The sequence below is a fragment of the Sinohyriopsis cumingii genome, chromosome 1 (genome assembly GCF_028554795.1).
Source record: "Sinohyriopsis cumingii isolate HCF-2022 chromosome 1, ASM2855479v2, whole genome shotgun sequence".
Classification (NCBI taxonomy): Eukaryota; Metazoa; Mollusca; class Bivalvia; order Unionida; family Unionidae; genus Sinohyriopsis; species Sinohyriopsis cumingii.
In genome coordinates this window covers 33,549,036-33,564,306 of record NC_142961.1, presented here as the reverse complement: position 1 = coordinate 33,564,306, position 15,271 = coordinate 33,549,036, and the positions used below count along the sequence as shown (strand labels likewise).

At 36.3% G+C, this 15,271-nt stretch overlaps 1 protein-coding gene across 1 annotated transcript in view; it reads right to left on the bottom strand.

The window, feature by feature from the left end:
- LOC149806676 (ATP-binding cassette sub-family D member 3-like) overlaps positions 1–15,271 on the bottom strand; it is a 118,455-nt gene that overhangs the window by 62,165 nt on the left and 41,019 nt on the right. The window contains exon 11 of the mRNA XM_089956392.1: positions 6,142–6,194. Within this exon, the coding sequence (XP_089812518.1) occupies positions 6,142–6,194 (53 nt within the window). The remainder of the gene's footprint in view (positions 1–6,141; positions 6,195–15,271) is intronic.

The following is a 15,271-nucleotide window of genomic DNA, read 5'->3' as shown; positions in this document are numbered from 1 at the left end:
ACATAGTGCTGATCCTGCCCTATTGCTGATAATGACCTATTGCTGATACTGACATAGTGCTGATACTGACCCATTGCTGATACTGACATAGTGTTGATACTGACCTATTGCTGATACTGACATAGTGCTGATCCTGACCTATTGCTGATCCTGACCTATTGCTGATATTGACATAGTGTTGATACTGACATAGTGGTGATACTGACCTATTGTTGATACTGATCTATTGCTGATACTGACATAGTGCTGATACTGACCCATTGCTGATATTGACATAGTGCTGATACTGACCTATTGCTGATACTGACATAGCACTGATACCGACAAAGTGTTGATACTGACCTATTGCTGATACTGACATAGTGTTGATTCTGACCTATTGCTGATACTGACATAGTGTTGATACTGACTTATTGCTGATACTGACAAAGTGTTGATACTGACCTATTGCTGATACTGACATAGTGTTGATACTGACCTATTGCTGATACTGACATAGTGTTGATACTGACCTATTGCTGATACTGACATAGTGCGGATCCTGACCTATTGCTGATCCTGACCTATTGCTGATATTGACATAGTGTTGATACTGACATAGTGGTGATACTGACCTATTGTTGATACTGATCTATTGCTGATACTGACATAGTGCTGATACTGACCCATTGCTGATATTGACATAGTGCTGATACTGACCTATTGCTGATACTGACATAGCACTGATACCGACAAAGTGTTGATACTGACCTATTGCTGATACTGACATAGTGTTGATTCTGACCTATTGCTGATACTGACATAGTGTTGATACTGACCTATTGCTGATACTGACAAAGTGTTGATACTGACCTATTGCTGATACTGACATAGTGTTGATACTGACCTATTGCTGATACTGACATAGTGTTGATACTGACCTATTGCTGATACTGACATAGCACTGATACTGACATATTGCTGATACTGACCTATTGCTGATACTCACCTATCATTGATACTGACCTATTGCTGATACTGACACAGTGTTGATACTGACCTGTTGCTGATAATGACCTATTGCTGATACTGACATAGTGTTGATACTGACCTATTGCTGATACTGACATATTGCTGATACTGACATAGTGCTGATACTGACCTATTGTTGATAATGACATAGTGTTGATACTGACCTATTGCTGATACTGACATAGTGTTGATACTGACCTATTGCTGATACTGACATAGCAATGATACTGACATATTGTTGATACTGACCTATTGCTGATACTGACATAGTGCTGATACTGACCTATTGCTGATACTGACATAGCACTGATACCGACAAAGTGTTGATACTGACCTATTGCTGATACTGACATAGTGTTGATTCTGACCTATTGCTGATACTGACATAGTGTTGATACTGACCTATTGCTGATACTGACAAAGTGTTGATACTGACCTATTGCTGATACTGACATAGTGTTGATACTGACCTATTGCTGATACTGACATAGTGTTGATACTGGCCTATTGCTGATACTGACCTATTGCTGATAATGACATAGTGTTGATACTGACCTATTGCTGATACTGACATAGTGTTGATACTGACCTATTGCTGATACTGACATAGTGTTGATACTGACCTATTGCTGATAATGACATAGTGTTGATACTGACCTATTGCTGATACTGACATAGTGTTGATACTGACCTATTGCTGATACTGACATAGCAATGATACTGACATATTGTTGATACTGACCTATTGTTGATACTGACCTATCATTGATACTGACCTATTGCTGATACTGACATAGTGTTGATACTGGCCTATTGCTGATACTGACATATTGCTGATAATGACATAGTGTTGATACTGACCTATTGCTGATACTGACATATTGCTGATACTGACATAGTGCTGATACTGACCTATTGTTGATAATGACATAGTGTTGATACTGACCTATTGCTGATACTGACGTAGTGTTGATACTGACCTATTGCTGATACTGACAAAGTGTTGATACTGACCTATCGCTGATACTGACATAGTGCTGATACTGACCTATTGTTGATAATGACATAGTGTTGATACTGACCTATTGCTGATATTGACATAGTGCTGATACTGACCTATTGCTGATAATGACAAAGTGTTGATACTGACCTATCGCTGATACTGACAAAGTGTTGATACTGACCTATCGCTGATACTGATATAGTGCTGATACTGACCTATTGCTGATACTGACCTATTATATTATGGGATATGGTTTTGAAAAGGAATAGATATTCCCTCCCACAAATCCAGCGGAAGTCATGAAGCTGTATCTTTATCAAGCTGTCAACAACGTGGAAAGGGAGACCGCTCTGGTGGCATAGTAGTTAGAGCATCCACCATGGATGTGGGAGGTTGCGGGTTCGAACCCCAGCCAAGTCATAACAAAGACTTATGCAAATGGTTATAGCAGATTCCTCACTAGGCACTCAGCATTAAGAGGTCAATGTTAGGACTGGTCGACCTGGTGTCAGAATAATGTGACTGTAAAAAGGCTCAATTCAAGATGGAGGAATCTTTACCCATGGTACAAAAGGTTACCTTTTCAGGGAGGTGTGTGTGTGTGTGATTTTTGATTTGTAACTTGGCTTTAACAATTTTTCAGTCATATCAGTATGATGTCTGCAGTGTGTCAGTTTACAGTGATGTCTAGCACTGGGGCATCATGCTGCAGACATGTGGCATGATGTCCCACCCAGTCACATTATCCTGACACCAGGCCAACCAGTCTTAACACTAATATCTTCATGCTTTGTGCCAAGCAAGGCAGCTGTTAGTACCCTTTTTTCAAGTCCTTGGTATGACTTGGCCAGGGATTGAACCCACGACTTTATGCATCCGAGGCAGATGCTCTAACCACTAGGCCACTGGAGCGGTAGCTTGTGGTCTGCAAGTAATACTTTGAGCTGTGAAATCTACTAAAGGCTGCAACTGAATTGTGCAGCAAGATCACAGGGTGTTCTGTTACTTGGCAATGAGCAATTATCAACCTCTTCACTTGATCAAAGATTAGGGTCAAACATGCACAGAAAGTTGCAGAACTCTACTTGGCACAGAACAAGTACATGTGTTAAATTTATGGCTCAAACAAAAGGATTATCAAGTCCAAAATGATGTAATTGCTGCCTTTACAAGCCAATGTCTTAAGCCACATGCATTGGCAGAAAACATGGGAAATAACTCTTGGGATTTAAATCTAACTTTTGGATAGGAAAACACCAATTAAATCAAAACATTTACTGTATCAATCACAGTGTTTATACAGCAAAAACACAAATACAAGTATTTCAGACTTGCAAGAAAATGAAAGTGACATACCTGCTAGTAAACACACATTTTAAATAATAATAAGTGTGTATGTGATCTGGATTTTTAATGTAGCTTTAACAATTTTTCAGTTATATCGCTATGATGTCTACAGTGTGGCAGCTTATAGTGATGTCTAGCACTAGGGCATCATGATGCAGACATGTAGTATCATGTCCCACCTAGTTATATTATCCTGACACCAGGCAAACCAGTCCTAGCACTAACCTCTTAATTATGAGCACTAAGCAAAGCAGATGTTAGTACCATTTTTATAAGTCTTTGGTATGACTCAGTTGGGGATCGAACCCATAACCTCCCGCATCCATCCAAGGCAGATTCTCTAACCACTAGGCCACCAGAGTGGTCCAAAACAATACTGATGGACACTTAATTCGTTTGGTGGTTAGTATTTAATTCACCCATAATATTTTCAAATTATTAAAATCCTAAAAACCGTCATTACAAGTACTGTGTAATGAACAGATAAACACAGTGCATACCATATACACATTTCTCAATTGGAATAGTGGCATGAAAATGTAAAAATATTTGAATACACAGTATTTCTGTGTACTGCAAACATCTCAAGTTTCATATATTACCCTTAAATTTAGTACAGTTTTTGTATGTTGCTCTTATAAGACAACCACTATACTGCATAAATAAAATTTTCATTAGAAAACAAATCATCGAATTATAAATGAGTATATACGACACACTCATATTCTGCCTGTTTAATTTGTAAAGTACTATTGATGTGCCCGTTTCGTGATAAAGCATGAAGCTTAAAAAGATCCCTCTCTTCAAACATTTTTCAGTCATAACAACCTATGAGTCACATTGATAATGCACTGTTTGCTCAATATCTGGTGCCATTTGTTTTTAATGTATAGACTGGTCTGCTATTAAATATATTTATCAAAATATAATGAATCTGTAAGATAAGCTGCTATAGACAAAATATATTTATTGCTTTTCAGCATCATATTATGTCCATATCTTGTTGTTGTTGTTGTAGGGTTTAATGCCATTTTTGAGCACACGATAGGCTATACATGGCAGCCAGTATTAATGGTGGAGGAAGAACCCAGGAAAACCCAAGAGCCACCGACCCATGAGAAGCTACTGGCAAGCTTTCTCACATACCCACATTAGCCTCGAACCCACGCAGACAGAGGTAAGATGGCAGTGATCCGTAATGGAGTGCTTTAGACCACTCGGCCACTCGGGGCCCCGATGTCCATATGTAATAGTACAGATCTGTCAAGTTCATGAAAGTGAATTAAATCATAATCAATTTAATTGTACCTCATTTTTCATAAATGTTATATATATATATATATATATATATATATATATATATGCACTACAAATGCAACTAGTACTAAAAACAAACCTACCAAGCACATAAGTGAATCTTTACAATTATATAGGGGGTGGGGGCTTCCAACATCAGCTTGGTTCACAGTTGGCTGTGACTTTTAATTCATGGTCTAGCTTGCCCATGAAAATTGGTACTCCACAAATAATAATAAACTATGAGTCAAAGGTCATTAAAGTTTAAGCCAACAAACATTCCACCCTTTCTGTGTAATGATAGGCTTTGTCCATGCACCGTAAAGAGGTCTAGTATTCAACAAGGAAACATCTTCACAACAGTCAGGTATGGCAATTAAAAACATGGATGGAAAATTTGAATTAGCAAACTCGTTATAATGCCTTTCCTTTGTCAACTAGTTCAAGTTCAGTAACTAGCAACACTATGCACAAAGTCTGATGAAGCAATTGAGGCGAATGATATCAAGTTATTATGGTTTTAAAGGCTAATAATGTCAAGTTAATGTGGTTTAAAGGCTAAAGATATCAAGTTTATGTGTTTTTCAAAGGCTAAAGATATCAAGTTAATGTGGTTTTTAAGGCTAATGATAACAAGTAATTATGGTTTTAAAGGCTAATAATGTCAAGTTAATGTGGTTTAAAGGCTAAAGATATCAAGTTTATGTGTTTTTCAAAGGCTAAAGATATCAAGTTAATGTGGTTTTTAAGGCTAATGATAACAAGTTAATGTGGTTTTAAAGGCTAATGATATCAAGTTAATGTGGTTTTAAAGGCTAATAATGTCAAGTTTGTGTCTTTCTAAAGGCTAATGATATCAAGTTAATGTGGTTTTTAAGGCTAATGATATCAAGTTAATGTAGTTTTAAAGGCTAATGATATCAAGTTAATGTGGTTTTAAAGGCTAATGATATCAAGTTAATGTGGTTTTAAAGGCTAATAATGTCAAGCTTGTGTGTTTCTAAAGGCTAATGATATCAAGTTTATGTGTTTTTAAAGGCTAATGATATCAAGTTAATGTGGTTTTGAAGGCTAATGATATCAAGTTAATGTAGTTTTGAAGGCTAATGATATCAAGTTAATGTGGTTTTAAAGGCTAATGATATCAAGTTTATGTGTTTTTAAAGGCTAATGATATCAAGTTAATGTGGTTTTGAAGGCTAATGATATCAAGTTAATGTAGTTTTAAAGGAAAATAATCTCAAGTCCATGTAGTTTCAGATGCTAATAGTATCAAGCTGATATGGTTTCAGTGGCTAATGATATCAAGTTAATTTGTTGTCAGAGGCAAAACATCAAGTTAATATGGCTTCAGATGATAATAATATGAAGTTAATATGGTTTTAGAGGATAATCATAACAAGTTAATATGGTATCATCTCTGTAAAAAAAACCATTTATTTCTTTACAAGAAAGAAAATGAGAGAAGGTGATGTGACACTAACCTTGTTAAGATCAATCCAGATACAGCAAGATAGGCCAACATAATTGCTGGACCCTAAAAAAATAAAAAAACCTATTACAATGTACTGATAAACACTGTGTATGGAACTTGACAGCTAAGAAGAAGAAGTCTTTGCAATATAATTCATAACATGTACAATTTCATCTTCACTAGCCAATGTTCTGATATGATAACTGTATCTACACCTTGGCAGATTGAACAGATATACTGGTGCTTTGTCCTAGCGACATCTATTGGATTTCATGTGTTGTCTCCCTTAGTATGCAATGCCAACTAACCTATAGCATGGTGCATTGTACATCAGCCAGAAGAGTGGAGCAATTAACCTGAAAAGGATACTTTGGAAGTTTAACATCAAAAGTATGACTATGTACCAGAGGGAAGCCATTACAAGTGTATTTAAATGAAAGGACCAGCACTGGAAAATTTTGCTTATTTATCAGTCCATTCAAGTTGTGTGCTCCCCTTGTCTCCATCATGTACGAATAGTGTTCAAATTTAAACAACTTATTTTGATTTGATGTGGTGGCCTGCTACCGCATCCAATGAAATTCACAGAAGTGAAGCATAGAAATATCTGCTCAATGCGCAAAGGTGTTGATAGGGTTACCTCATCGGAAACTCAGCAAGCAAAGATGGGACACTTTGAGAACTACATAGTATTTGCTGAAAGGAATTTCTTTCGTCAAATGACATTATAAACATAAAAGAATTACATTAGTTTATGTACTAGGTTAAGGTGTGATGCTTACTCTTGCTGGCCACTGCTAAACCAACTAAAATGTACAACATATAACAAACAAACAAAATTCTAGTAAATTGTTTTTTCAATAATATTTACACCGATCATAACACCTTAGGAGAAAACTATTACTACCTCAAAAATCCAACCCTCTCTGGCAAAATGTTTAATCTAAAAAGCTACAAGTTACTATGAAACACTTTATTTTTGTGGGATTCAAATTTTGTGGTTTGGGCAAAAATTACATACCCTGAATTCAATTCTGAGATTGACTATATCTGATTCTTTATATAAACATTATTGATGGAAATCCATGGAAAAACTATTTGATTTGCTTCATATAAAAAGGAATGTAAACTGAAACAGGAAATAGAACTTGTGCAGCAAATATAGTCCATAGAGAATAGTTCGATATGGTCTTATGATTTATGATATTGGAGTCTATAAAGAAAGAGCTTGAAAGTCAGAGAAAAGAAATGTTTTGAGGAATTATTATTAGATCCAGAGTAAAATGGATAGAAGAGATGAGAAACCAACCAGATACTTTTGCCATCTAGAAAGTAGAAACTATGTGAATAAAATATTACAAAATTAATTACAGATGAATATGAAATTATTACTAGTCAATTCATGGGGAAGTAAAAGAGTAATCTGTATAATGAGGAAAAAGATGAAAAGGATATAGACTTAGAGGACATTCTCAAAAACCATCAAATTCCTGAGCTTAACCAAGAGCAATCTTTATGATTAGAAGGCAAAGTTACCAAAACATTAGTATTGCATTGTTTAAAAAGTATGAAAAATAACAGAAGCCCAGGATCAGATGGTTTCACAGCTGATTTGTTAAGTCTTTTGGATTGACATTGGGGAATGTGTGTGTGTGTGTGATTTGGATTTTTAACGTAGCTTTAAAAAAAAATCAGTTATATTGGTATAATATCTGCAGTGTGGCAGTTTACAGTGATATCTAGCACTGGGGCATCATGCCACACACATGTAGCATGATGTCCCAACCAGTCCCATTATCCTAACACCAAGCTGACCAGTCCTAACATTAACTTCTTCATGCTTACTGCCTAGCGAGACAGCTGTTCGTACCATTTTTATATGACTTTGGTATGACTCAGCCGGGATTTTAACCTGCGACCTCGAACAATTAATGAGGCATATGAAACCAGATCTTTCTCAACTGTTTTGAGACAACGCATTATATAATTTGCAAAACCAAGGAAGATAAACCTAATCACTCCCTTAGGAACTGGCATCCGATATCTCTACTTAACGATATATACAAATTAGCTTCAGGATATATTGAGAAAAGAATTACGTCAGTAATGAATGAAATAATATATGATGATCAAGTTAGTTTTGTAAAAGAAAGATACACTGGTGATAATATAATGATAGTATATGATATTATGCACATTACTGAAGAGTTACAAATTCTGGCTGTATTACAAATGTATGAATTGAATTTGAAAAGGCATTTGAGTCCATTTTATGGAAATTTATTCATAATGTTCAAACTTTTTTAAAATTTGGACCAGGGCTTCTTTCAAAAGTTTTTCAAGATGTCCAGAGGTTGTCAACAGGGTGATCCAATATCCCCATATCTCTTCTTACTATGTGCAAAAAATATTGTCTATACTATTAAAGAATAATAAAAATGTAAAAGGTATCAAGCTAAAGAAAACAAAACTTTTAATGTCACAGATTGCAGATGCCACTACTTTAATTCTTGATGATTCATCAGAATCCATGGAATCCTCTATTAAAGAATTAAACTTCCAAAACAAAAGCAGTTTGGAAAGGAAGCAAGAAGTACATGCACAGTGCAGAAATATTTCATCACAGGTTAAAGTTTTAGTGGGTGACTGAATATACATCATCAAGCATACAGATTTTGGTGAATTTGGATAAAATAATAAAGTAAATTTTGAAAAGAAGACAAAAATGGTTAAAACTTGTTTAAAACATTGAGAAAAAAGACCCATAATGCCAACTTGTAAATAATGGTTTTGAAAATCTTAATTAATTATTTGTTCATCTCATTACCAAGTCCTCCACAAAATTGTATCAAAGAATTAAATGAATTATTTTTCACCTTTATAAGGAAATCAAAAAAGGACAAAGTTAAAAGAGAGGTCATGATTCAAACTTTTTCTAAAGGTGGCTTGGCAATGACTTTGACAGCTTTAAAGCTAAATATGGTCTCAATACGAATTTCCTTGCCTTTCAAGGTATAAAACTAAGCATAGAGTCCTTATGTAAAAGGTTACAGTTAGATATAAGGACACTGGTCAGACCATTTATCCCTTTCCATTTTTGATACAAATTGTATTTTAAAACAATAAAGGATGCAAAGAATATTACAAATCACTTTTAAAAAAGAGGTGTTAAACATACTAGTGAAAATAAAAGGAAAGAAATTTTCAATTAGAATATGGATATATGGCATGACATAAATGCTAAAGTTTTTAAAATAACATAAAACTCTAAATTACAATGGTTTCAACTTCTTGTTACTCGTATAATTTCACCAAAGAATTCATTTATGTACAAACAAATTGTCCAGTACTGATAAATGTACTTTTTGTAAAAATGCCCTGGAAACAATACTGCACTTGTTTTTGGAATGTAATGTGATATGATGTGTCTGATTGGATTTGGAATAAAGTTAGCATAGATACTGTACCAAGTGCAGAATCACAGAACTTGGTTGAAACAAGATGGAATATAAGAAGAACCTTATTTTTTTTTCTTCTAGCCAAATACTACATCTAAGATTAGATGGGTTGAAAGTTTTTCTTAAAGACCACTATAACCTGGAAAAATAAACTGCAATCAAATCTGAAAAGAAAGAAGCATTTATGTTGATTGGGGAATAGTGGGAACCATTATTCCACCAGTAACTAAAAGAATTGTGTTATAATTCAAATGCATGTTTAACATCATCATGTTAGAGTGTACAGTGTCTTTTGCATTATAATCTAATAGCTAATCAAATATTTCATTGAGTTTGATATGATGGTAAACAGGAACAAAGGACTATAATATCACGAAGTCTATGTCACCTAGATGCTGTATGTCTGAATTTGTCCATCTAAAACAGGATTGTGTACCATATGAATATGTGCACATGTGTGTGTTGTTTTTTCCTACATTTTTTGTTCCTAGATTATGTGAGACTGTAAGGTGACCTTGGGATGGTCCCCCAATCCAATCATCAACCTATTATGGGGAGAATGTAAAAAAAAATATTTTATAAAAATTGGCTATGAAAGGAAGGTGATATTTGCCCTAGAAAAAAGTACATATTCAAGGGTACATAATATCGTGCATCTATCATTTATACCAAAAATCTTGTGCGTCTTTGTAAACATTTATATTAACATTCATGCAATGCATTTATGAGCAAACTGTACTGCAGTTATTAAGCTAAGTTATTCATTGCTAACATCTAGCATAAATACTTTCTTTAAAAAGTTAATATATTTAATACCAGTCCGATAAATCAACTCCCTAAAACTGTGTTGATACTGATAGACAATATGAGGGTTTGATGTGACCTGTTCATTAAAATGTGCAATTTTGCTGCATGCAAATCTTTCTGGAACAAACTTGCGCACACTTTAGACACATATTGGTAATTGGTAACAGCCATATCTAGCGCAAAATTAAAATGGCCACAGGACAGATAGTTGTGCTATTCTACATGGATTTACAAGTCAAAAAACACAGGATCTGCTCTGGAATATAATGTACATGTCACCAAAAGAACCCTTCATAGAATGGTAGCTCCACAGCTGCAAGAAATACTGGTAAGTGTATATAATGTACACTAATGTGCATAGCCAAATTGCCTACAGACTTCTGCAGCTTTTAATGAATAGGTGATATCAGCCCCATAACCAAAGATCAATATCATCATAGGTGTGGGGCTGATTTATTGGCTGAATTTAATAAAAATATTGTAATCTTAAGTAATCAGGTTAGTATGTGTAACAAAAATCCACTATCAAAGCACAAAGTTCTCAACAATTAGGCCTGAACAGTGTCAACGACTGTAAACCTCTTTTGTTTGAAACAATCCTGCCAAAAATGCCTATAGGATCTGCTCGTTGCTGGGTGACCTTGACCTTTGGTCCAAAATTGGTTCCGTAAAATTCAGATGAATGCTGATGTTATTAATGTGTGTATTGTGATGGCTGGTGCTCAAGGAATTGTTTTAAAACATGCAAAATGTAATCTGCAAAGATACAGACAGTGGAGATGAATACTGACATCAATTCTCAGTAGACCTGAAAACATCTACTCTTAAGCTAATTTATACCAAGCGGCTTCTCTGCACACACAACAAATTAGCACTTTGGAATAGGCTTGGACAAGGTGGAAGAAATCTGCTGATTATTTATTTCACAGTCAGTTGATTAAAAAATGGGAATAATATGTGCTCCGGGAAATAATGGACATGGACACTGAGTAAATCTGCATACATTACTTTACATCAGGTAGAGTCATTTAATGGACATGGACACTGAGTAAATCTGCATACATTACTTTACATCAGGAAGAGTCATTTAATGGACATGGACACTGAGTAAATCTGCATACATTACTTTACATCAGGAAGAGTCATTTAATGGACATGGACACTGAGTAAATCTGCATACATTACTTTACATCAAGTAAAGTCATTACAACCTTACACAAGTTTTCACGCTGATGAATTTTTTTCTTCTGTATTAAACTGTAATCATTTCCTGGTCAGTCATGTACTTATCCTAAGTTTTTTTTCCACATTCTCAGCACTAATGATAGCCATGGCTTTAAAACAAAGAAAGAAGCAGGTGGTGCCTTTCCACTGCATATGATGTGTGGCAAGGGTGAATATTGGCTTAGTTGATATTTAGTTGCAACTTTAAATTCGTAGTCTAGCCCATCCATGAAAATTTTTAAATTTTAAAACATTTCACAGTGTCTGCCCACCTTGGTGGCAGTTAGAGTCATCTTCCCTTGATACAGGGACTGGCACCAATACCCATGAATGCTTTAGTTACTATTGGAATAGGAGACACACTCCTTATATAAATAAAACTATGGGAGACTACATTAGGCTAACTTTCTTTGCTACCTCCAAATCCAGCCCTCCTGGAAAGACAGAAAAGCATCTTTTTGTCTATATATTATATAAACAATAGACAAGGGGAAGCAATGCTTACATATTATCTCCCCTCTACCTGTTAGGTGACTCCGTATATCCAGTTTAACCACATCTTTTTACTTGTGTGAGACCTTAAACAATGCTTGCATTGCAAGGAATGGTGGGAGGGATCATTTGTAATGTGCTCAGTGATCATTATAAGAGAAACATAATTTACTACAAAATTTACTTTCACCTACAAATACATTACCTGATCACATGAATTGGGAGAATAAGTAAATAAGGAGGAGGAAATGTTGACCATCCTGCCTCTACCTGTGTCACTCAGGAGGAGCATGCATGCTCTACTAACAGATGAAATTCTCCTAATTTTAGTTTAGTACAATGAGAAACCTTATTTTTCCACAAGTGAGGAGGTCCCTATGGAATTCTGCACTTAACTGTTCTCACCTTTCAAGTTTTTCCCAGGCAAATCCAGTGAAAGTGGTCAATACCACATGGTTACAATGCTGTGCCTACATAAGCAGGGAGTAGTTACTGTAGGTGCAGTTACCATGGGTCTGATTAGGTTCAGTTTTGTCCTCTGCTAGGCCATGTCCCACAGATAAAAACTGGAGAAAGTGGGCTGGGCATGCCATACTACTGACTCCACTATATCCTGAATGGAATATTCGAATGACAGGCTTATGGAAATTGCATATATTTGATGAGCTGAGATTTTCATGATATGTTCCTGAAAGAGGTTAGTATATCCTGGTTTTATAACTCTTTAACCAAGCTGCTTGCACTTTAAATGTTATATCGTACTTTCTTGCCTTGAGAGAAAGAAAATGCATGGTCCGGCCATTGCAGGATATTCTCCCTATGCTTCAAATATTTGAGAATGCATACAGAATCTTGCTGCTTTGCTTAACTAGATGTAAATATCGAGGCAAGGGGGCAAAATAGTTATTTGTTTTTTGTTGGTTCTCATTTCCAGGAGGTTGATGTGAAGTTATCTCTTGACACGTCCGCTTGCCACTGATTATCATAAAGTCTGGTAGCAAGTGTGGTCCCCAAACAGACAGACTGGCATCTCTACAAACTGTGATTTCTGGTTGTGGGTTTCTGAGGGGTATTCCCGCGAGCCAGTTCCTGTCTTGCCACTGAAGAATGAAGTTTTTGATGTGGGTCGGTATCATAATATTCTGATCTAGATGGCCTCTGAAAGGTCATCATTGGGACGGAAGGGTCATTTGTAATGGGAGCATGTAAAGGTAGCCAAAGTTTAACAAAGCTGCTGCTGCACTGAACAGGCTGAGGAGTTGAAGAAACTCCCTCGCCAAGTTAAATGTTTTCTCTGAAATCCTCTTTGATGCATGAACAATGGTTTTGGTGCATTTGGGAATGAGATGTACAAGATTGAGGTGTGTAAGGAATTTCACATTGGGCTGGATAAAATGTTGTGAAGGGCTAAGATCCAACTTATCCAAGTTTATTATGTACCCTAGACTGTGCAAGAAAGGAAGAACATGTTTCAAATCTTGTACCAAAAACAAACTGACTCAATGTTTTTGAAGAAAGTCATCCAAGTACACTGCTATCACTGTGGAGGAGGTCATCCTGAAACTTGAGACTAAACAGTCTAATGTTTTTGGGAAGGCCCAAGGGATTAGGTATAGACCAAAAGGAAAAATGCAGAATTGATATAAAGTGCCCAAATAGGTGAAGCAAAGATATCATCATGATTTAGTATGGACTGGAATGTGAGCATATACACTTGACAGGTCTAAGCTGATCACGCTGTCACATCACCATGAAAGATGGATGGACTTCACTGTCTCCATCTTGAATTTCAGGCCAAAATGAACTGGCTGAGCCTGCCAAGGTCGATCATGGGTTTCAATTTGACAAGGAACTTCATCACCAGAAGCTGTCAAATGACCTAGGAAGGTAATCTAATGGCCACTGTGCCAGGGCATGGATAGTTAGGTTGTTGTTGTTGTAGAGTTTAATGCCATTTTCAGCACACGATAGGCTATATATGTCAGCCAGTATTAATGGTGGAGGAAGAACCCGGGAAAACCCCAGCCCACGAGAAGCTACTGGCGAGCTTTCTCACATAACCACATTGGCTGAATCTGAGACTCGAGCCCACGCAGACAGAGGTGAGATGGAAGTGATCTGTAATGGAGAACGCTTTAGACCATTCGGCCACTCTGGGCCCAAGGGTAGTTAGGTAAGTTTCACTCAGAAACAATGTAGTGATGACTGCCCTAACTTTGTGTATTCCTGAAATGCGTAGCAAAATTCTTTTGATTCTGAAGATCCAGGACAAAAGTGACTAAGCTGATATGTTGTCCTCTTTCATCATTGGGGCCAAGAAGATGTGTGATCTCCCTTGATGCACCAGCTAGGTCATTTTTAAGTACCACTTCAGAGCTTGCATATATTCCTGTAGATGACCCTGAGATGAAGTGTCAAGAGCAGACAGGGATTTCACTAGAAAAGTATGATTTCCCATGAATGGGAGCCTGTTCTTGGCAATGAAAGCAGGGGCCACCACGAGTTAATCATAGATAGCAGTACAGTGTCTTATTCAGCCTGTTGTGCACCCGTGATGGATCCAATTCGGACACAAAGCCAACAGTTTTGAAAGTGAATTCAAAATTTCACAGTAAATTGGACAGAACATGTTTGATGTCCTATTTTCCATGATGACTCAGTGTGGCAGAGATTGTGTAATGGTAGCCTTTTATCATGATTGGTGCTAACTGTTTCTCATCAAAGCTCCAAAGGAAGTATCAATGCAGTCATTTGTGAAATATGTTCACAATTATACCATTGTGCAAAATTTATCCTTTTCCCTCACACACTTCAGTTGGTGGGCTGTCTTGCCCAGCAATTCTCTCCATTACTTGATAAGAAAGCCGTTTGTTTGTGAGAGCTTGTTTAATTTGATCCAGTCATGGTGGTGCAACAACTCTGGATAAGGATGGAACCATAGATGGCAAGGAAAATGACAAACTAGTCCATGAATTTGTCACTGAAGACTCCAGCTTAGAAATTCCTGCAGAAGAAGATAAAGGTCTGGTGACTTCATTCTCCCTTGCTTTCTGAGACAATTCACATCTCATAGTAGATTTCCCTATCACTAATGGAATGCTTTCAATATTGTTTCACCTCAAGGATATTCACAAGCAACAGACAATCCAGAGGTAGCCA